This window comes from Carcharhinus amblyrhynchos, chromosome 20 (assembly GCF_965287045.1).
Source record: "Carcharhinus amblyrhynchos chromosome 20, sCarAmb.v2.hapA, whole genome shotgun sequence".
NCBI lineage: Eukaryota > Metazoa > Chordata > Chondrichthyes > Carcharhiniformes > Carcharhinidae > Carcharhinus > Carcharhinus amblyrhynchos.
The window spans coordinates 52,023,610-52,047,891 of NC_137343.1; the positions used below are offsets into that span (position 1 = coordinate 52,023,610).

Consider the following 24,282-nt stretch of genomic DNA (forward strand, 5'->3'; position numbering starts at 1 on the left):
GGACCTCGGGGTCCTTGTGCATGAGTCGCAAAAACCCAGCTTGCAGGTGCAGCAGGTGGTCAGGAAGGCGAATGGGATGCTGGCCTTCATAGCGAAGGGGATTGAATATAAAAGTAGGGAGGTCTTGCTGCAGCTGTATAGGGCATTGGTGAGGCCGCAACTGGAGTACTGTGTGCATTTTTGGGCGCCGCACCTGCGCAAAGATATTTTGGCCTTGGAGGGAGTGCAGAGGAGGTTTACTAGGCTGATACCGGAGTTGAGGGGGGTTGAGCTATGAGGAGAGGCTGAATAAACTGGGCTTGTACTCGTTAGAGTTTAGAAGAATGAGAGGAGATCTCATTGAGACGTATAAGATGAATGGGATGGATAGGATAGAGGTGGAAAGACTCTTCCCGCTCAAAAAAGACAATAGGACGAGGGGGCACAGCCTCAAGATAAAAGGGGGGCGGTTTAGAACAGAGTTGAGGAGGAACTTCTTCACTCAAAGGGTGGTGAATCTCTGGAATTCTCTGCCCATTGAAGTGGTGGAGGCTGCCTCGCTAAATATTTTTAAGACACGGGTTGATGGGTTTTTGATAGGAGAGGGGATTAAGGGTTATGGGGAGAGGGCGGGAAAGTGGAACTGAGCAGCGACAGATCAGCCATGATCTTATTGAATGGCGGGGCAGGCTCGAAGGGCTGGATGGCCTACTCCTGCTCCTATTTCTTATGTTCTTATGTTCTTATTTTACCTGTTTCTCAATCTTTCTGTCAACATATCCAACCTGGACTTCCCTCACTGACACAGCAGAATGTGCAATATGCCCAACTCCTTGTTAATTGGACAGTGCTTCAAGATTATTAACTACTTGATTCAGGGCTTCACATTAGGGACTTGTAAAAATTCGGTGTGTTATAATTCTGTAGATGGCACTGCCAGAAAGGCACAACCAGCTTCAAGGTAACTTTCAAAATGGAACTGGGTTCATTCACGAGGGGAAAATGTTCATGTGTGGGGAGTGAGGTTAACTGGACAATGAACACACTGGTGCACGCGCACACACACTAGCCTGGGGCTCCTGTGCTGCCAGCTGAATGAACTGAGAACCAGTGCCTCTCTGGTGGATAAACACATCCACTGACCAGCTTCCAGACAGAGCTGGATGGAAGGAAGTCCTTCCACTGGTTCCCTCAGCAAACAGCATGGTTCAGGTGTGTCCTACGGGTCACAGCAAATCATTCCATTGCTGCTACTCACCATTCATATTCCACGTGAAGGCATCCCTCAACTTCTGACCATCTATCTCCATGTCCAAGCGGATAGGAACCAACACCTCCGCTTGAGAGGCATTCTCATGGATCACTGCCGGATCATGGTCATCAAAGCTAGGGGGAGAGGGGTGGGGATGGGGGGTGTAGAGAGGGAGTGGCGGGGGGGGGGGGGGTGTAGAGAGGGAGCGGCGAGGGGGTGGGGCGGATAGAGTAGATGGGAGAGAAAAAGAGGGAGAAGTTCTCATTTAAACATACTAATGGCAGTTGTTTGTAGCACTGTGGACCTGCTCAGTGTTCAATACTTATTTATTGATATCACAGATATTGATATCTTATTTATTGATCAGTGCTGAATAAAGTACAATAACTACTGAATCTTCTTCTTTCAGCAGGCACTCAGCAGGTCGGACAGCAGTTGTGAAGAAAGCAAGAATCTAGGCAATGAGCTTTTATCAGTTCTGGTAAACTAGAGATGAGTATCTGATACGCTGCAGGAGAGGATATCCCAAAGCATGGTACATTGGGGAGACCATGCAGACGCTACGACAATGGATGAATGAAAAATCGCTCGACAATCACGAGGCAAGACTGTTCCCTTCCTGTTGGCGAACACTTTAGCGGTCACGGGTATTTGGCCCCTGATCTTCGGGTAAGAATTCTCCAAGGCGGCCTTCACAACACACGACAGCGCAGAGTCACTGAGCAGAGACTGATGGCCAAGTTCCGCAGAGATAAGGACGGCCTCAACTGGGATCTTGGGTTCATGTCGTACTATCTGTAACCCCCACAAATTGCAAAATCTCACTAACTGTCCTGGCTGCAGACAATGCACATCTCTTTAACCTGTGCATAACGCTCTCTCCACTCATTATCTGTACCTTTAAGACTTAATTACCTGTAAAGATCTGCATTCCAACCATTATTTTGTAAATTGAGTTTGTGTCTTCATACGCCCTGTTTTTGAACAGAATTCCCACTTACCTGATGAAGCTAGTGACTAGTGCTACCAAATAAACCTTTGGACTTTAATTTGTGTTGTGAGACTTCTAACAGAGATGGAACAGGAAAGGAGAGGGTATGTTGGGGAGAAGAAAGCAACCGTGATAGGCTGGAGGACAATAGAGATCCAATGACAATGTGGAAGATGATGCAAGGAAAAATCTGGGAATGAAATGACAGTGACACAGTGGTTAGCACTGCTACCTCACAGCGCCAGGGACCCAGGGCAGCACGGTGGACAAGTGGTTAGCACTGCTGCGTCACAGCAACATGGACCCAGGGCAGCACAGTGACACAGTGGTTAGCACTCTGCCTCACAGCAACAGGGACCCAGGACAGCACGGTGGACAAGTGGTTAGCACTGCTGCCTCACAGCAACAGGGACCCAGGGCAGCACAGCGGACAAGTGGTAAGCACTGATGCGCCACAGCAACAGGGACCCAGGGCGGCACGGTGGCTAGCACTACTGTTTCTCAGTGCCAGGGACCCAGGGCAGCACAGTGACACAGTGGTTAGCACTCTGCCTCACAGCTACAGGGACCCAGGGCAGCACAGTGACACAGTGGTTAGCACTCTGCCTCACAGCTACAGGGACCCAGGGCAGCACGGTGACACAGTGGTTAGCACTCTGCCTCACAGCTACAGGGATCCAGGGCAGCACAGTGACACAGTGGTTAGCACTCTGCCTCACAGCTACAGGGACCCAGGGCAGCACAGTGACACAGTGGTTAGCACTCTGCCTCACAGCTACAGGGACCCAAGGGCAGCACGTTGGCACAGTGGTTAGCACTCCCAGGTACCCACTGCTCTTGTCCTTCTAGATGGTAGCGATCGTGGGTTTGGAAGGTGCTGTCAGTGGTAGGATAGTGACTGTTTGTGGAAAGGGTGCCAATCAAGCGGGCTGCTTTGTCCTGGATGGTGTCAAACATTCCAAATATTGTTGGAACTGCACCCATCCCGGCAAGCGGAAAGTGTTCCATTACATGGCTGACACGTGCTTTGCAGATGGTTGACAGGCTTTGGGAATCAGGAGGCGAGTTACTCGCTGCAGGAATCCTAGCCTTTGACCTGCTCTGGTAACCACAGTATTTATATGGCTAGTCCAGTTCAGATTTTGGTAACCCTCATGTTGTTGATAGTGACAAATACAACAGTAATGCCATTGAATGCCATGGGGCAATAGTTAGATTGTCTCTTGTTGGAGATGGCCATGCCTGGCACTTGTGACACAAATGTTACTTTCCACTTGTTAGCCCAAGTCTGACTATTGTCCAGGTCTTGTTGCATTTGAACTTGGACTGTTTCAGTATCTGAGGAGTTGCGAATGGTGCTGAACATTGTGCAATCGTCAGCAAACTTCCCCATTTCTTAGCTTATGAAGAAAGGAAGGTTATTGATGAAGTAGCTAGGACTCCTGCAGTGATGTCCTGAAGCTGAGATGGTTGACCCCCCACCACAATAACTATCTTCCTTTGTGTTAGGTATGATTCCAGTCAATGGGGAGATTCCTCCCCCCCACCGATTCACACTGACTTCACTTTCGCTCGGGCTCCTCGATGCCATGCTCGGTAGAATGTTGCCTTGATGTCAAGGGCAGTCACTCTCACCTCTGGAATTCAGCTCTTTTGTCCGTGTTTGAAGCAAGGCTGTAATGAGCTCAGGAGCTGAGTGGCACTGGCGAAAACCAAACTGAGCAGGTTATTGCTGAATGGTCTATTCTGTTACTGTGTTACCCTGAGATGGTGACATAATTCTAAGGGCAGCTACTTTTCACGAAGCCTTCATTAGCATTTCCAAAGTCCAAAGCTTTTGAGGGGTTGAAAAAGGTCAAATACATTGGTCTTTGCATTTTTCTTGAATTTGCCATGGAGTGAAAATCGTGTGTGTAATAAAGACTGGAAATGTTAATTGTTATAGAATCATAGAAACCCTACAGTGCAGAAAGAGGCCCTGCAGCCCACTGAGTCTGCACCAAACACAATCCCACCCAGGCCCTACCCCCATATCCCTACACATTTACCCACTAATCCCTCTAACCTACACATCCCTGGACACTAAGGGGCAATTTCTTAGCACGGCCAATCAACCTAACCCGCACATCTTTGGACTGTGGGAGGAAACCGGAGCACCCGGAGGAAACCCACGCAGACACGAGGAGAATGTGCAAACTCCACACAGACAGCGACCCCGAGCCGGGAATCGAACCCAGGACCCTGGAGCTGTGAAGCAGCGGTACTAAACACTGTGCCACTGTATTTCGCTCTCCACAGATGCTGCCGGGCCTACAGAGTTTAGCCAGCGTTTTCTGCTTTTATTTCAAGATTACCAGCACCTGCATTATTTTGCTTTTAATCATGTTTATGGTGCCTCTGGGTGGATGAAATCACACGGGAGCTCCGGGAGGAGTTTCTCAGCCAATGGGAGGAGGCCATCTCCATAGTTATCACAATGGGGAGTGGTCTCTCTCCTCCAACAGAATCACAATTACAACGGAGACGCAGCATCCACTCCTTTTCTAGGTCAGTGATATGAGCGGGGCGTGTAGCCAGGAGAATATCTCCACAGTATTTCACAATTTTGGCAGAGGCTTTGCTGTTTTTCATCAGCTGACAGGCTCTTACATCCTCACTTCAGACAGAAGCAGCATCGAGCCAGGCAGGATATTGAGGAATAGAGTTGAGGACTTTACCCCAATATCCAGGGTATCTCAGTGGAGAGTAGCCCCAAGGCACTTCTGACAAACTTGTCCAAAATTTCTCAGGAACCCCAGCAAGGATTAATTTTCCCATTCCGCCAGGTTATTTATCATTGTGAAATATAGACTGGGATCTTTAAAAATTTGACTGAGTTTTTGGTATTTATTTGACAAGGCAAGGGAGGTAATTTCTTTCTAAAGGACACTACTGAACCAGTTAGCTTTTTATGTCAATCTCATTTTCTCAGTACCAGCCACAATTAAACAGATTTACTAAATTCAATTTCAGTTTGCTTTGGTGATATTTCCACAGCAATAGACAGAAATGGGTTGGAGGTTAATGATTTCCAATAACACTTACCAAAGTGGGAATGTCCTTTTCTTGTCTCGACTCATACGATTGCGATTAATGGTTGTGGAACAGGGCACAGCATCCAGGTGGTGCGAGCTGTTAGGCAGAGTGGGTACCCACTGGCTATTCCGTTTTGCCTTCTGCTCTCTGTATTGGCACAAGAGGTTAAAGAGTACACGTGAGGCTGTGACCAAGGTGCTCCACACTCATTTCCAACATTAATCTTCATTAATGGCAGACTGTGTTCACAAGGCTGTCAGCCTTAACCCCATCAAATCGGCACCAACCCTGTACATTGGCAGTGCAAGTGTGTGAACTGTACTGGGATAGTGTTTAAAGTTTATTTATTGTCACAAGTAGGCTTACATTAACAATGCAATGAAGTTACTATGAAAATCCCATAGTCGCCACACTCTGGTACCTGTTTGGGTACACCGAGGGAGAATTTAGCATGGCCATGTATCTAACCAGCATGTCTTTCAGACTGTGGGAGGAAACTGGAGCACCCAGAGGAAACGCAGGCAGACACGGGGTGAACAGGTAAACTCTGCACAGTCAGCCAAGCAGGGAATTGAGCTGTGAGGCAGCAGTGCTAACCACTGTGCCAGCATGCTGCCTGACAGTACTGAGATAGGAGATGTGTCAGTGAGAGTGCGAACTGTATTGGGAATGTGTTGGATACAGAAAGCACTGAGATAGGAGATCATAGAATCCCTACAGTCCATCGAGTCTGTACCAACCACAATCCCAGCCAGGCCCTATTCCAGTAACACCATACATTTACCCTGCTAATCCCATCACAAGGGTCAATCCAACATAGCTAATCAACGTAACCCACACGTCTTTGGAGTGAGACACAAAACCGGAGCACCCAGAGTAAACCCAAGCAGACACGGGGAGAAAGTGCATGTCTTTCTCCCTGGCGCCATGAAGCAGCAACGCTAACTACAGTGCCACCCAGAGATGTGTGTGGGGACTATATTGGGACAGTATTAGATATAGGCAGTACCGGAGATAGAAACATAACATAAGAAATAGGAGCAGGAGTAGGCCATCTAGCCCTTTAAGCCTGCCCCGCCATTCAATAAGATCATGGCTGATCTGAAGTGGCTCAGTTCCACTTTCCCGCTTTCTCCCCATAACCCTTAATCCCCTTGCCTATCAGAAACCTATCTACCCATGTCTTAAATATATTTAGCGAGGCAGCCTCCACCACTTCAACAGGCAGACAATTCCCGAGATTCACCACCCTTTGAGTGAAGAAGTTCCTCCTCAACTCCGTTCTAAACTGCGCCCCCCCCCCTTATCTTGAGGCTGTGCCCTCTAGTCCTGCTGTCCTTTGAGTGGGAAGAATCTCTCTACCTCTACCCTATCCATCCCCTTCATTATCTTATACGTCTCTATAAGATCCCCCCTCATCCTTTTAAACTCCAACGAGTACAGACCCAGTCTATTTAGTCTCTCTTCATAGTCCAACCCCCTCATCTCCGGTATCAGCCTAGTAAACCTCCTCTGTACTCCCTCCAAGGCCAATATATCCTTGCGCAAGTGCGGCGACCAAAACTGCACACAGTACTCCAGCTGTGGCCTCACCAGTGCCCTGTACAGTTGCAGCAAGACCTCCCTGCTTTTATATTCAATCCCCCTCGCTATAAAGGCCAGCATCCCATTCGCCTTCCTGACCACCTGCTGCACCTGCAGGCTGGGTTTTTGCGACTCATGCACAAGGACCCTGAGGTCCCTCTGCACCGTAGCATGTTGCAGCTTTTCGCCCTTTAAATAGTAATCCCTCCTACTATTAGGAGATGGTCAGTGGGTGTGGATTAAGTTACATACCTGAGATAGGCGGGTGGTTCAGTGCTGATTGAGATGGCCTTGTACTTCTCATCGTTTCCCTCTAAGATTTCTTCAACCTCCGCAGCTTTGAGAAGCGTCACACTGGTAGCTAAAGTGGTATAACCATGATCTGGTCAATTAAAAAAACACAACATAAATACTTCAAATGTACAATTTTAATCTAAAGCTCTAGAGAATGGCAACTTTTGTCCAGTTCTCAATTTTCAGTCCCTTGATTACACTACAAGAATTCTCTGATAACAGGGTGTCCTGCTCAAAGGTGGATTACTGATGCAGTAAATGGCCAGGTTGACGAACCCTCCCAGTGTCTAGTCCACGACCATCTTCCACACTGCCAAGGATTTTACACCAACCACTCCCCCAAGTCCTGCACTCTGACCACCTCACCCTGGAAAGAATTCCGATCACGATAAGGGAGACTCAGATGCGCCTCGCTTGCCACTCTGCTCTGCACGTTTCCCTAGAATTAACTGCATCCCACCCAGTGTACACAGGTAATTCATCAATACTTCCGTCAGTTCAAAGTATTTAAATAAATCCAACAATAGACGGAGCAGCTGGCTAATTCTCATTAAGCCACAAAGAAAATTCAAGTGCAATGGTACACACATCCTTTGCACCTTGGTGAGGGAGGGAGAAATGCTGAAACACAGATGTGATTCTAATCCCTGCTCAAAATCAATGCAGGGCAATCCAACCAGCACACACAGCTGGCTTCATATAGGAAGGTGAGTGATCTCTCTGAAGCACTGTACAGGAGGCTGGGTACTGATGGATGGAACAGGAATCCCAACTATACAGAAGTCATCCAGAACAGGGGAAAGAGTGAGTAAGGAGCTTCAACAAGTTTTCCAGGTAACAAGTACAAACTTTTCACAACCGTTGAAAGCCACATTGGACACAGCAAGGGTGGAATGACCTTTCAAAGGGTTGGTGCAGACTGCACTGTAGGGATTCTATGATAAACACTACAGTCAGAATGATACAGCAGAAAACCAGGCCTTTTGGCCAAACCTGCATGTTCTTTGAGTTATCCAATTAACCCTATTCCAGCCTCTTTCCCCACTGGCCTGAACATCAAGTATCTATTCAGTTCCCTTTAGAAAGGTGCTATTGAAGCTGCTTCCAGCATCCTTCTCAACAGTGTGGTAAACCACTGGACTCCAATATCAACGGGCATTGGCACTCACACAGTCCCACTATCACCATCCAGGGGGGCACAGAATGGAGCAGCTGGGATTACATCACCAGCACAAACTCTTATTGCTGGGGGCAGCTACTGGTTGGTTCCTTCCCTTCCCCCACAGAGCATCCAAGGAAGGTGGCTGTGTCACTCCTTGCAGTTGCTTCCATTACGGAGTCTGCATTGAGATTCAAATGCTGAAGTGGAACAGGATGGAGACATTCCCAGCTCAGTTTAGGTAAGCAGTACAAAGAGGGCAAAACAGAAACACATTGCACACTGGCTGGTGTTTTGTCAGCTCACACAGCACAGATATAATCCACGCCTTGTGCTGAATTAGCTGTTCTCAGCCACAGGCTTTACAAGGTTTACAAGAGGATTCAGAGGTGAGCAAAGTCTACACTGCCATTTGAAAGTGAAGATATGTGGGATCGTGATGGGAACATGAATGGACTTGAGTGTGAACAATAGGCTAACACACTGCATCCAACAAAGAATTAATGGGCTGAGTTTCACATATGGTTCTGGTACTATTCTGCATTGAGAGTCAATACCTTCAGGGGTACTGTAGCCAGGGCAGTTAATAAATACAAAACATTTCACCAAATACAGCATTGCCTAACTTTTTAAAATTCATTTTATGAGATGTTGGCTTGATGGCTAGGCCAGCATTTATTGCCCATTCCCATGTGCCCTGAAGGTGGTGCCTCTGGAACAGCTGCAGTCCAGTGCTGTCAGGGAGGCAGTTCCAGGATTTTGACAGTGATGGAACAGTGGTATATTTCCAAGTCAAGATGGTGAGTGATCTGGAGGGGAACTTGCAGGCAACGGTGTTAGATACTTAAAAATCAGAATAAACTTTAAATAGTCGCTCTGTCACTAAACATCTGACGTAAGAGCCAGCATTTCAATACAAACACTATGTTGGTGAAGGGGCAGAGGACTGACCATGTGAGGATGCTACAATCTTCTTCCTTTCTTCAACTGTGGCTAGTCGACGACACAGTGATGGATACCTCTTGTACAGGGAACCTCTGAACATGCGCAGGTAGTTACCAACCTGAGGGAGAGGATGTGAGAGAGGTTACATCGTTTTAACAAGAGAGTAAAAAGACTTACATTTCTAGAGCAATCCCACAACTTTAGGAAGTCCCAACCTGCTTTACAGCTGATGAAGCTTTTTCTCGGTTGTTACCAGTGACAGTGGTCAGTAATGAAATGGTGGTGATCACTTGCTGCCTGCACAGGGGAAAATGGATACTATCCTGAAGCCTCGCCTCACATCAGAAAAAGTCACCAGAGTTTCCAGCTCACCACAATGTTACTGAGTGCAAACACCAACCAGGTCACATCCCAAACTGAAGCAATGCTGCCTGAATGCAGTCTTTAAATCACTCAGGGGAGCTTATTCCAATTTAAAATATCTAAAACCGTTATGACACTTTCAAAGCTAAGATGATAAGAGCCCATGGGATCCAGGACAATGTTGGAAATTTGATCCTAAATTGGCTCAGTGGCAGGAGACAGAAGGTGATAGTCAAAGACTGTTTATGTAACTGGAAGCCTTTATCCAGTGGTGTAACACAGGGATCAGTGCTGGTTCCCTTGCTGTTTGTAGTGTACATTAATGATCGATACAAGAATGTGGGGGGGGTGTGATCAGTAAGTTTGCAGATGATATGAAAATTGGTGGTGTGGTAAACAGCGAGGAGGAAAGCCTCCGATTCCAGGATGATTTATGCAGGCTGATTTAATGGGCAGAACAACAGCAAATGGAATTTAACCCTGAAAAGTGAGAGATGATGCATTTTGGGGGGGACTAACAGCAAGGAAATACACAATGAACAGTCAAACCCTAGGAAATAGAGGACCAGATGGATCTTGGGATGCGCGGCCATCATGAAGGCAGCAAAACACAAATAAGCTGGTTCAGAAGGCCTTTATTACCGGGGAATTGAAATAAGAGCAGGGAGGTAATGATAGAGCTGTATAGAGCGCTCGCTGTTCTGCATGCAGTTCTGGTCACCATACTATTGGAAGGACGTAATTGCACTGGAAAGGGTGCAGAGGTGGTTCACCAGGATGTTTCTGGGCCGGAGTGTTTCAGCTATAAAGACAGGCTGGTTGGGCTGGGATTGTTCTCCTTCGAGCAGAGAAGTGTATAAAATTATTATTAGGATACTCCAACAGAGTATCTTACTCAGCCCCTATCCCTATAAGCTACATTACCTACTAATCCTCCTTACCAACAAATCTTTACACTGTGGGGGGAAACAGGAGCATCTGTGAAAACCACAGAGACATGGGGAGAATATGCAAACTCCACACAGATATTCACTAAAAGCCTGGGTGAGCCTGTAGTGACCAGAATCGAACACAATATTCCAAGTACGGCCTAACTAAGCTTCTATAAAGCTGCAACATGACTTGCCAATTTTTAAACTCAATGCCCCAGCTGATGAAGGCAAGTATGCCATATGCCTTCTTGACTACCTTCTCCACCTGCATTGCCACTTTCAATGGCCTGTGCACCTGTACACCCAGATCCCTTTGCCTATCAATGCTCTTAAGGGTTCTGCCATTTACTGTATATTTCCTATCTGTATTAGAGCTTCCAAAATGCATTATCTCACCAGATTAAACTCCATCTGCAATCTCTCCCCCCAAGTCTCCAACTGATCTATATCCTGCTGTATCCTCTGATGGTCCTCATCGCTACCCACAAATCCACCAACCTTTGTGTCGTCCACAAACTTACTAATCGATCCAGTTACATTTTCCGTAAAATCATTTATATACATTACAAACAATAAAGGTCTCAGCACTGATCCCTAAGGAACACCACTTGTCACAGCCCTCCATTCAGAAACCTTCCACTGATACTCTGTCTTCTTTGACCGAGTAAGAAGTCTCACCACACCAGGTTGAAGTCCAACAAGTTTATTTGGTAGCAAAAGTCGCTAGCTTTTGGAGCGCTGCTCCTTCATCAGGTAAATGGGAGTTCTGTTCCCAAACAGGGCATATAAAGACATGAATTCAATTTACAAAATAATGGTTGGAATGTGAGTCTTTAGGTAATCTTTACAGAGAGTTTGCAAGTCCAGGCATGTCATGGGGGTTACAGATAGTGTAACATGAACTCAAGATCCCGGTTGAGGCCGTCTTGGAACTTGGCCATCAGTCTCTGCTCAGCGACTCTGAGTTGTCATATGTCGCGAAGGCCGCCTTGGAGAACGCTTACCCGAAGATCAGAGGCCAAATGCCAATGACCACTGAAGTGTTCCCCAACAGGAAGGGAACAGTCTTGCCTGGTGATTGTCGAGCGGTTTTCATTTATCCGTTGTCGTAGCGTCTGTATGATCTCCCCATGCTTCGGGACATCCTTTCTTGCAGTGTATCAGGGAGACAACATTGGCCGAGTTGCGAGAGTATGTTCCGCGTACCTGGTGGATGGTGTTCTCACGTGAGATGATGGCATCCGTATCGATGATCTGGCATGTCACTCCAAGATGATCGCGCATGACACGCATTCTTTGACTGAGCCAGTTTTGTGTCCACCTTGCCAGCTCACCTCTGATCCCAAGTGACTTCATCTTCTCCACCAGTCTGCCATGAGGGACCTTGTCAAAGGCCTTACTGAAGTCCATGTAGGCAACATCCATTGCGCTACCCTCAATTATCTTTGTCACTTCCTCGAAAAACTCAATCAAGTTCGTGAGACACGACCTCCCCTTCACAAAGCCATGTTGCCTCTCACTAATACGTCCACTTAGTTCTAAGTGGGAATAAATCATGTTTCAAAGAACCCTCCTCAATAATTTCCCTACCACTGATGTAAGGTTCACTGGCCTGGATTATTCTTGCTACCCTTCTTAAACAAAGGAACAACACTGGCTATTCTCCAATCCTCTGGGATCTCCCCTGTAAAAAGTCTGACATCCACATCATCTCCCCTGTAGCCAGTGAGGATACAAAGATTTCTTTCAAGGCCCCAGCAATTTCCTCCCTTGCCTCTCTCAATATTCTGGGGTGTACCCCATCAGGCCCTGGGGACTTGTCTACCTTAATGTTTCTCAGGAACCCCAATCCTTTTTGATCCAACATGATTCAAACTATGTTCACCTCCTTTCCCAGGAATTCTGGGTCATCCACCAAGTCTTTCTCTTTGGTGAATACTGACACAAAGCACTCATTTAAAACCTCGCCCATTTCCTCCACGCAGATTCTCTCCCTTGTCCTTGAGTGGGCCAATCCTCTCTCTGGCTACCCTCTTGCTCTTTATATATGAATAAAAAGCCTTGGGATTTTCCTTAATCCTGCTGGCCAATGCTTTTTCATGATTCCTTTTCGCCCTCTTTACTCCTTGCTTAAGTTTCTTCCTACTTTCCTTGTATTCCACACTTGCTTCATGTGTTCCCAGCCTCCTAGTTTTGACAAGTGCTTTCTTTTTCTCTTTGACTAAGCTCACAATATCTCTCGTTATCCAAGGTTCCCAAAACTTGCCATGCTTATTCTTCATCCATACAGGAATGTGCCAATCCTGAATCCCTATCAACTTGCATTTGAAAGCTTCCCACATGCCAGATGTTGATTTGCCCTCAAACATCTGCCCCCAATCTACATTTACCCAAGTCTTCATCACAAAAACAGATTATCTGGTCATTGTCACATTACTGTTTGTGGGAGTTTGCTGTATGTAAACTGACTACTACATTTCCCACATTACAACAGTGACAAGACTTCAAAACTATATTCATGGCTGTAGGTGTAAATCATTGTTAGAGCATTTAGAAATTATGAAAGATGCTGTACCAATGGCTGTCTCTCCAAAAATAGGTCAGCTCCAAAATACAACTAAACCACCACAGAGAAGTTTAATTAAACTGGACAGACCATCCTGCATAAAACTACACATTTGAAAACACAAAGGTACAGCCACCCAAACAATCCTGAATTGTGGGGACTGTGGGAAAGCTGCCCACAGGTTAATCAAGCAGCAGTCTGACATGGTGTGATTTGGCGAGTATAGTTTAACTTTATTTATTACAAGTAGGCTTACTTACACTGCAATGGAGTGACTGTGAAAATCCCTAGTTGCCACACTCTGGCACCTGTCCGGGTACACTGAGGGAGAATTTAGCACGGCCAATTCACCTAACCAACACGTCTTTCAGACTGTGGGAGCACACCAGAGCACCCGGAGGAAACCCACGCAAACACAGGAAGAGTGTACAGACTTCGCACAGTGACCCAAGACTACATCATCACCATCCCCAAGTGTGACCTGTCTTTCTTTTTATTCATCCCTGGCTAGGTCAGCACTGTTGTCCATCCCTAGTTGCCCTTGCATGTGCATAAATCCCTGAAAGTTGGCACCCAGGCTGATAGCGTTATTAAGAAGATGTACGGTGTGTTAGCTTTTATTGGTAGAGGGATTGAATTTCGGAGCCGTGAGGTCATGTTGCAACTGTACAAAACTCTGGTGTGGCTGCACTTGGAGTATTGCGTACAGTTCTGGTCGCCGTATTATACGAAAAATGTGGAAGCATTGAAAAGGGTGCAGAGGAGGTTTACCAGGATGTTGCCTGGTATGGTGGGAAGGTCTTATGAGGGGCTTGAGGCTGATTTGTTAGAGAGAAAAAGGTTAAGAGGTGACTTAATAGAGCTATATAAGATGATCATTGGATTAGATAGGGCGGAAAGTATGAACCTTTTTCCTCGGATGGTGATGGCTAACACGAGGGGACACAGCTTTAAATTGAGGGGTGATAGATATAGGACATATGTCAGAGGTAGCTTCTTTACTCAGAGAGTAGTAAGGGAGTGGAATGCCCTGCCTGCAACAGTAGTGGACTCGCCAACATTAAGGGCATTGGATAAACATACAGATGATATTGGAATAGTGCAGGTTAGATGGGCTTTAGATTGCATCGACCTGTGAAACCAACAGAGGGCCAAAGGGCCTGTACTGCGCTGCAATGTTCTATACCCTTGGAGGGGAACTTCCAAGTGGTGGTGTTCCCAGCTAATTGTTGCTTTCTAGATAACAGCAGTTGTGGGTTTGGAAGCTGCTGCTTAAGGAACCTTGGTGAGTTCTTGCAGTGCATCTTGTCGATGGTACACACGGCTGCCACTGTTCTTTGGTGGTGGAAGGATTGAATTGTTTGTGGAAGAGGTAGCAATCGAGCAGGATGCTGTGTCGGAGATGGTGTTGAGCTTCTCGAGTGCCGTTGGAGCTGCACCCATCTCAGTCTGAAGCAGGTGGAGAAAGTGGTGGGCAGGGGGCTGGGGTTTGGGGTCAGTCTGAAGTGGGTTTGTATGTGGGGGGGTTGCTGAAAGGGGTTTTATTTTTGGATGTAGGAGCTTAGGAAGAAGGGAGGAGAGAGGGTTTTTTTTTGGGGGGGGTGTTTTGGGGTCAGTCTGAACCAGGTTGGGGAGGCTTGGATGTGAGGGGATGGGGTTTATTTTTGGGGGTAGATGTTTGGGGAGAAGGGGGTTGGGGTTTTGGAGATTATTTTTTGGAGAGAGGGGATCTGGGTTTATTTTCGGGGGGGGGGGGGGGGGGGGAGGTTGGATGATTAAGTTGACATTTGAGTCTTTTTGGAGGGTTAGGGGAAGGTTATTTTTGGGGTGGGGAGGGGGTTTTGGGGTTTTTTTGGGGAGGGGTTAAGTTGGGGGAGAGCAGTTCAGGTTTTGGGGGAGGTGCAGTGTAAGGTTTAATTTGGGGGGGGGTTATATTGAACATAAATAGGAGCAGGAGTAGGCCATCTAGCCCTTTAAGCCTGCCCCGCCATTCAATAAGATCATGGCTGATCTGTTGTGGCTCAGTTCCACATTCCCGCCCTCTCCCCATAACCCTTAATCCCCTTGCCTATCAAAAACCCATCAACCCGCGTCTTAAATATATTTAGCGAGGCAGCCTCCACCACTTCAACGGGCAGAGAATTCCAGAGATTCACCACCCTTTGAGTGAAGAAGTTCCTCCTCAACTCTGTTCTAAACCGCACCCCCCTTTATCTTGAGGCTGTGCCCTCTAGTCCTAATTTGCTGATGACACCAAGATTGGGGGAACGGCAAATTGTGCGGAGGGTGTGGAGAGTCTGCAGAAGGATCTAGATAGGCTGGGCGAATGGGCCAGGAAATGGCAAATGGAATTTAATGTTGGCAAGTGTGAGGTGGTCCACTTTGGTAGGAATAATGGTAGGAAGGACTATTACTTACATGGCGAAAAACTGTAGCAGGCGATGGTGCAGAGGGACCTCGGGGTCCTTGTGCATGAGTCGCAAAAACCCAGCTTGCAGGTGGTCAGGAAGGCGAATGGGATGCTGGCCTTCATCGCGAGGGGGATTGAATATAAAAGTAGGGAGGTCTTGCTGCAGCTGTATAGGGCATTGGTGAGGCCGCAGCTGGAGTACTGTGTGCAGTTTTGGGCGCCGCACCTGCGCAAAGATATTTTGGCCTTGGAGGGAGTGCAGAGGAGGTTTACTAGGCTGATGCCGGAGTTGAGGGGGTTGAGCTATGAGGAGAGGCTGAATAAACTAGGCTTGTACTCGTTAGAGTTTAGAAGAATGAGGGGAGATCTCATTGAGCCGTATAAGATGATGAATGGGATGGATAGGATAGAGGTGGAGAGACTCTTCCCGCTCAAAAAAGACAGTAGGACTAGGGGGCACAGCCTCAAGATAAAGGGGGGGCGGTTTAGAACGGAGTTGAGGAGGAACTTCTTCACTCAAAGGGTGGTGAATCTCGAATTCTCTGCCCGTTGAAGTGGTGGAGGCTGCCTCGCTAAATATTTTTAAGACGCGGGTTGATGGGTTCTTGATAAGAGAGGGGATTAAGGGTTATGGGGAGAGGGCGGGAAAGTGGAACTGAGCCACGACAGATCAGCCATGATCTTATTGAATGGCGGGGCAGGCTCGAAGGGCTAGATGGCCTACTCCTGCTCCTATTTCTTATGTTCTTATGTTGAGCCTCTCCACCTCTATCCTATCCATCCCATTCATCATCTTATATGTCTCAATGAGATCTCCCCTCATTCTTCTAAACTCTAACGAGTACAAGCCTAGTTTATTCAGCCTCTCCTCATAGTTCAACCCCCTCAAATCCGGTATCAGCCTAGTGAACCTCCTCTGCACTGCCTCCAAGGCCAAAATATCCTTGCGTAAGTGCGGCGACCAAAACTGCACACAGTACTCCAGCTGCGGCCTCACCAATGCCCTATACAGCCGCAGCAAGACCTCCCTACTTTATTGGAGTTTGGTTTTATTCCTGCGGGTTTTTTGGGGGGGTTATTTTTAGGGAGGGGTTTAGGTTTTAATTGTAGGAGTTAAGTTATGATTTGGGTTTTCTTTTGGGGGTTGGAGAGTTTGAAGCGGGTTAGGGATTTATTTCTGGGGGCTTTGGGAAGGAGGTTGGGGGTGAAGTTGGGGGAGAGGAATTTGGGTTATTTTTGGAGGGTTTGGGGTTTTATTTTTGGAGGGTTTGAGGTGGTTATTTTTGGGGTTTAGGGTTTTATTTTCAGGGGGTTTGGGGAGGTTATTCTTGGGGTTTGAGGTGATTATTTTTGGGGTTTAGGGTGATTATTTTCAGGGGGTTTGGGGTGATTATTTTCAGGGGGTTTGGGGTGATTATTTTCAGGGGGTTTGGGGTGATTATTTTCAGGGGGTTTGGGGTGATTATTTTCGGGGTTTAGGGTTTTATTTTCAGGGGGTTTGGGGTGATTATTTTCAGGGGGTTTGGGGTGATTATTTTCAGGGGGTTTGGGGTGATTATTTTCGGGGTTTAGGGTTTTATTTTCAGGGGGTTTGGGGTGATTATTTTCAGGGTTTAGGGTTTTATTTTCAGGGGGTTTGGGGTAGTTATTTTTGGGAGGGTTTAGGGTGATTATTTCTGGGGTTTGGGGTTTTATTTTGGGAAGGTTTAGGGTGATTATTTCTGGGGTTTGGGGTTTTATTTTGGGAAGGTTTAGGGTGATTATTTCTGGGGTTTAGGGTTTTATTTTGGGAAGGTTTAGGGTGATTATTTCTGGGGTTTGGGGTAGTTATTTTTGGGAGGGTTTAGGGTGATTATTTCTGGGGTTTGGGGTAGTTATTTTTGGGAGGGTTTAGGGTGATTATTTCTGGGGTTTGGGGTTTTATTTTGGGAGGGTTTAGGGTGATTATTTCTGGGGTTTGGGGTTTTATTTTGGGAGGGTTTAGGAGGTTATTTTCTGGGGTTTGGGGTGATTATTTTCAGGGGGTTTGAGGTAGTTATTTTTGGGAGGGTTTAGGGTGATTATTTCTGGGAGGGTTTGGGGTGGTTATTTTGGGGGTTTAGGGTTTTCTTTTGGGGGTTTAGGGTTTTCTTTTGGGGGTTTAGGGTTTTATTTTGGGGGGTTTAGGGTTTTATTTTGGGGGTTTAGGGTTATTTTTGGGGGTTTAGGGTTATTTTTGGGGGTTTAGGGTTTTATTTTGGGGGTTTAGGGTTTTATTTTCAGGGGGTTTAGGGTTATTTTTGGGGTTTTATTTTGGGGGATTAACCTGGCGCTTGGCCGCTCCGCCGTCTCTGTGTGAGGGATGAAGTGGGCTGTGGCTGTCCGGGCCTCCCGGAGCCGCGGGGAGCGGTGTGTCTTGTTGCCGGGAGGCCTGTCTCTCACCTCGGAGCCGATCATGAACCATTCCCCCGCCTCCTCCAGCTGGAACTTCACCGGCTTCTGACCGAAGGTTTTACTCGCCGCCATCTTAGCCCCGGCTCCCGCGCATGCGCCACACACATAGCCCCGAAGAGACAAAACCCCAAAATAAACCCCAAATAAATCAGCAAATACCCCAAATAAATCCCCTAAATCCCAAATAAACCCCAAATAAATCAGCAAATACCCCAAATAAATCCCCTAAATCCCAAATAAACCCCAAATAAATCAGCAAATACCCCAAATAAATCCCCTAAATCCCAAATAAACCCCAAATAAATCAGCAAATACCCCAAATAAATCCCCTAAATCCCAAATAAACCCCAAATAAATCAGCAAATACCCCAAATAAATCCCCTAAATCCCAAATAAACCCCAAATAAATCCCCTAAATCCCAAATAAACCCCAAATAAATCCCCTAAATCCCAAATAAACCCCAAATAAATCCCCTAAATCCCAAATAAACCCCAAATAAATCCCCTAAATCCCAAATAAACCCCAAATAAATCCCCTAAACCCCAAATAAACCCCAAATAAATCAACAAATACCCCAAATAAATCCCCTAAACCCCAAATAAACCCCAAATAAATCCCCTAAATCCCAAATAAACCCCAAATAAATCCCCTAAATCCCAAATAAACCCCAAATAAATCCCCTAAACCCCAAATAAACCCCAAATAAATCAACAAATACCCCAAATAAATCCCCTAAACCCCAAATAAACCCCAAATAAATCAACAAATACCCCAAATAAATCCCCTAAATCCCAAATAAACCCCAAATAAATCAACAAATACCCCAAATAAATCCCCTAAATCCCAAATAAACCCCAAATAAATCAACAAATACCCCAAATAAATCCCCTAAATCCCAAATAAACCCCAAATAAATCAACAAATACCCCAAATAAATCCCCTAAATCCCAAATAAATCCCCAAATAAATCCCCTAAATCCCAAATAAACCCCAAATAAATCAACAAATACCCCAAATAAATCCCCTAAATCCCAAATAAACCCCAAATAAATCAACAAATACCCCAAATAAATCCCCTAAATCCCAAATAAATCCCCAAATAAATCCCCTAAATCCCAAATAAATCAACAAATACCCCAAATAAATCCCCTAAATGCCCAATAAATGCCCTAAACCCCAAATAAATCCCCTAAATCCCAAATAAATCAACAAATACCCCAAATAAATCCCCTAAATGCCCAATAAATCCCCTAAACCCCAAATAAATCCCCTAAACCCCCAAATAAATCCCCTAAATCCCAAATAAATCCCCCCAAACCCCAAATAAATCCCCTAAACCCCAAATAAATCCCCTAAACCCCACATAAATCCCCTAAATCCCAAATAAATCAACAAATACCCCAAATAAATCCCCTAAATCCCCATTAAATCCCCTAAACCCCAAATAAATCCCCTAAACCCCAAATAAATCCCCAAATAAATCCCCTAAATCCCAAATAAATCCCCTAAACCCCAAATAAATCCCCTAAATCCCAAATAAATCCCCTAAACCCCAAATAAATCCCCAAATAAATCCCCTAAACCCCAAATAAATCCCCCAAATCCCAAATAAATCCCCTAAACCCCAAATAAATCAACAAATAAATCCCCTAAACCCCAAATAAATCCCCAAAATCCCAAATAAATCCCCTAAACCCCAAATAAATCCCCAAATAAATCCCCTAAACCCCAAATAAATCCCCAAAATCCCAAATAAATCACCTAAATCACAAATAAATCCCCAAATATATCCCCTAAATCCCAAATAAATCCCCTAAATCCCAAATAAATCCCCAAATATATCCCCTAAATCCCAAATAAATCCCCTAAATCCCGAATATATCCCCCAAAACCCCAAACTAAATCCCAAATAAATCCCCTACATCCCAAATAAATCCCCTAAATCCCAAATATATGCCCTAAACCCCAAATAAATCCCCCAAAACCCCAAAATAAATCCCAAATAAATCCCCTAAATCCCAAATAAATCCCCTAAACCCCAAATAAATCCCCTAAATCCCAAATAAATCCCCTAACCCCCAAATAAATCCCCAAATAAATCCCCTAAATCCCAAATATATCCCCTAAATCCCAAATAAATCCCCTAAATCCCAAATAAATCCCCTAAAACCCCAAATATATCCCCAAATAAATCCCCTAAATCCCAAATATATCCCCTAAATCCCAAATAAATCCCCTAAACCCCAAATAAATCCCCTAAAACCCCAAATATATCCCCTTAAACCCCAAATATATCCCCAAATAAATCCCCTAAATCCCAAATAAATCCCCTAAATCCCAAATATATCCCCTAAATCCCAAATAAATCCCCTAAACCCCAAATATATCCCCTAAATCCCAAATAAATCCCCTAAAATCCCAAATAAATCCCCTAAAACCCCAAATATATCCCCTAAATCCCAAATATATCCCCTAAATCCCAAATAAATCCCCTAAAACCCCAAATAAATCCCCTAAATCCCAAATAAATCCCCAAAAACCCAAATAAATCAACAAAAACCACAAATATATCCCCACAAACCCCAAAATAAATCCCAAATAAATCCCTTAAATCTCAAATATATCCTCTAAATCCCAAATAAATCCCCAAAACGCCCAAATAAATCCCCTAAATCCCAAATAAATCAACAAAAACCCAAAATATATCCCCACAAACCCCAAATAAATCCCCACAAACCCCAAATAAATCCCCTAAATCCCAAATAAATCAACAAAAACCCCAAATAAATCCCCACAAACCCCAAATAAATCCCCCAAAACCCCAAATATATCCCCTAAATCCCAAATAAATCCCCAAATACCTCAAATATATCCCCTAAATCCCAAATAAATCCCAAATATATCCCCTAAATCCCAAATAACTCCCCAAAAACCCAAATAAATCCACAAAAACCCCAAATATATCCCCAAAAACCCCCAAATAAATCCCAAATAAATCCCCTAAATCTCAAATATATCCTCTAAATCTCAAATATATCCCCAAAAACCCCAAATAAATTCCCTAAATCCCAAATAAATCCCCAAAACCCCCAAATAAATCCCCTAAATCCCAAATAAATCCCCAAAACCCCAAATATATCCCCCAAAACCCCAAATAAATCCCCTAAATCCCAAATAAATCCCCTAAAACCCCAAATAAATCCCCTAAATCCCAAATAAATCCCCAAAAACCCCAAATATATCCCCTAAATCCCAAATATATCCCCTAAATCCCAAATAAATCCCCTAAAACCCCAAATAAATCCCCTAAATCCCAAATAAATCCCCAAAAACCCCAAATATATCCCCAAAAACCCCAAAATAAATCCCAAATAAATCCCTTAAATCTCAAATATATCCTCTAAATCCCAAATATATCCCCAAAAACCCCAAATAAATTCCCTAAATCCCAAATAAATCCCCCAAACCCCCAAATAACTCCCCAAAACCCCAAATATATCCCCAAAAAACCCAAATAAATCCCAAATAAAACTCCCAAAACCCCAAATATTTCCCCTAAGTCCCAAATAAATCCCCTAAAACCCCAAATAAATCCCCTAAATCCCAAATAAATCCCCCAAAACCCCAAATATATCCGCTAAATCCCAAATAAATCCCCAAATACCTCAAATATATCCCCAAAATCCCAAATAAATCAACAAAAATCCCAAATAAATCCCCAAAAACCCCAAATAAATCCCCAAAAACCCAAATATATCCCCAAAATCCCAAATAAATCCCCAGGACCGGATGGAATGCATCCGAGGGTTCTGAAAGAAATGGTGGAGGTGATAGTGGTTGTTTGGTAGTTATTTTCCAAACGTCGCTGGATTCCGGGGAAGTGCCAGAAGATTGGAAAACGGCTAATGTTACGCCGTTGTTTAAGAAGGGTGGCAGGCAAAAGGCAGGGAATTATAGGCCGGTTAGTTTAACGTCTGTTGTAGGTAAAATGTTAGAATCTGTCATTAAGGAGGAAATTGCGAGGCATCTTGAAGGGAACTGCTTGATAGAGCAGACGCAGCACGGTTTCGTTAAAGGGAAGTCGTGTCTGACAAATTTACTGGAGTTCTATGAGGATGTGTCTAGGGTGGTGGATAGAGGAGAGCCGGTGGATGTGGTCTTTCTGGATTTTCAGAAGGCGTTTGACAAGGTACCTCACAAGAGGTTATTGCAGAAGGTCAGGGGACATGGAGTTGGGGGTAGGGTGTTAGCGTGGATAGAGGATTGGTTGTCAAATAGGAGGCAGAGAGTGGGGGTCAATGGGTGCTATTCGGATTGGCGGATGGTGACTAGTGGAGTGCCCCAGGGGTCGGTGCTGGGGCCTCAGCTATTTACCATTTATATAGATGATCTGGAGGAGGGAACCGAGTGCAGGGTGTCGAAATTTGCTGATGACACCAAGATTGGTGGAACGGCAAATTGTGCGGAGGGTGGGGAGAGCCTGCAGAAGGATCTAGATAGGCTGGGCGAATGGGCCAGGAAATGGCAAATGGAATTTAATGTTGGCAAGTGCGAGGTGGTCCACTTTGGTAGGAATATGGTAGGAAGGACTATTTCTTACGTGGCGAAAAACTGCAGCAGGCGACGGTGCAGAGGGACCTCGGGGTCCTTGTGCATGAGTCGCAAAAACCCAGCCTGCAGGTGCAGCAGGTGGTCAGGAAGGCGAATGGGATGCTGGCCTTCATAGCGAGGGGGATTGAATATAAAAGTAGGGAGGTCTTGCTGCAGCTGTATAGGGCATTGGTGAGGCCGCAGCTGGAGTACTGTGTGCAGTTTTGGTCGCCGCACTTACGCAAGGATATTTTGGCCTTGGAGGGAGTGCAGAGGAGGTTTACTAGGCTGATACCGGAGTTGAGGGGGTTGAGCTATGAGGAGAGGCTGAATAAACTAGGCTTGTACTCATTAGAGTTTAGAAGAATGAGGGCAGATCTCATTGAGACGTATAAGATGATGAATGGGATGGATCGGATAGAGGTGGAGAGACTCTTCCCTCTCAGAAAGGACAGTAGGACTAGAGGGCACAGCCTCAAGATAAAGGGGGCGGTTTAGAACGGAGTTGAGGAAGAACTTCTTCACTCAAAGGGTGGTGAATCTCTGGAATTCTCTGCCCGTTGAAGCGGTGGAGGCTACCTCGCTAAGTATATTTAAGATGCGGGTTGATGGGTTTTTGATAAGAGAGGGGATTAAGGGTTATGGGGAGAGGGCGGGAATGTGGAACTGAGCCACGACAGATCAGCCATGATCTTATTGAATGGCGGGGCAGGTGCGAAGGGCTAGATGGCCTACTCCTGCTCCTATTTCTTATATTCTTATGTTCTAAATCCCCAAATACCTCAAATAAATCCCCAAAAACCCAAATAAATCCCCCAAAACCCAAATATATCCCCTAAATCCCAAATAAATCCCCCCAAAACCCCAAATAAATCCCCCAAAACCCAAATAAATCCCCAAAAACCCAAATATATCCCCTAAATCCCAAAGAAATCCCCAAAAATCCCAAATAAATCCCCAAAAACCCCAAATATATCCCCTAAAAACCCAAATATATCCTGAAAAACCCCAAATAAATCCCCTAAATCCCAAATAAATACTCCAAAAACCCAAATATATCCCCTAAAACCCAAATAAATCCCCCAAACCCCAAATGAATCCCCCAAAACCCCAAATATATCCCCAAAAACCCCAAATATATCCCCTAAAAACCCCAAATATATCCCTTAAAACCCAAATATATCCCCTAAAACCCAAATAAATCCCCAAAAACCCCAAATAAATCCCCCAAAACCCCAAATATATCCCCAAAAATACCAAATAAATCCCCTAAAACCCAAATAAATCCCCTAAAACCCCAAATAAATCCCCTAAAACCCAAAAAAACCCCTAAAACCCAAATAAATACTCCAAAAACCCAAATAAATCCCCAAAAACCCCAAATAAATCCCCAAAACCCCAAATAAATCCCCTAAAACCCAAATAAATCCCCTAAAACCCAAATAAATACTCCAAAAACCCAAATAAATCCCCAAATACCTCAAATAAATCCACAGAAACCCCAAACATATCCCCAAAGAACACAAATAAATCCCCCAAAAACCCAAATATATCTCCTAAAACCCCAAATAAATCCCCTAAAAACCAAATAAATCCCCAAAATACATCCTAAAAAACCCAAATAAATCCCCAAACACCCCAAATAAATCCCCAAAATACATCCTAAAAAATGCAAATAAATCCGCAAAACCCCAAATAAATCCCCAAA

The 24,282-nt window shown here is 45.1% G+C and overlaps 1 protein-coding gene across 2 annotated transcripts in view; it reads right to left on the reverse strand.

The window, feature by feature from the left end:
• The window catches only part of LOC145356031 (SWI/SNF-related matrix-associated actin-dependent regulator of chromatin subfamily B member 1-A), a 42,444-nt gene extending 24,375 nt beyond the window's left edge, over window positions 1-18,069 (reverse strand). The window contains exons 1-5 of one of the 2 annotated variants that reach the window (XM_080208615.1): window positions 17,972-18,069; window positions 9,286-9,397; window positions 7,134-7,242; window positions 5,307-5,444; window positions 1,238-1,365 (exon numbers count right to left, since the gene is read on the reverse strand). In XM_080208615.1, the coding sequence (XP_080064741.1) occupies window positions 1,238-1,365; window positions 5,307-5,444; window positions 7,134-7,242; window positions 9,286-9,397; window positions 17,972-18,055 (571 nt within the window). In that variant the 5' untranslated portion in view covers window positions 18,056-18,069. Of the gene's footprint in view, window positions 1-1,237; window positions 1,366-5,306; window positions 5,445-7,133; window positions 7,264-9,285; window positions 9,398-17,971 lie in introns of both variants that reach the window. The other variant, XM_080208613.1, reaches the window with a different exon arrangement.
• Window positions 18,070-24,282: the final 6,213 nt, after the last annotated feature.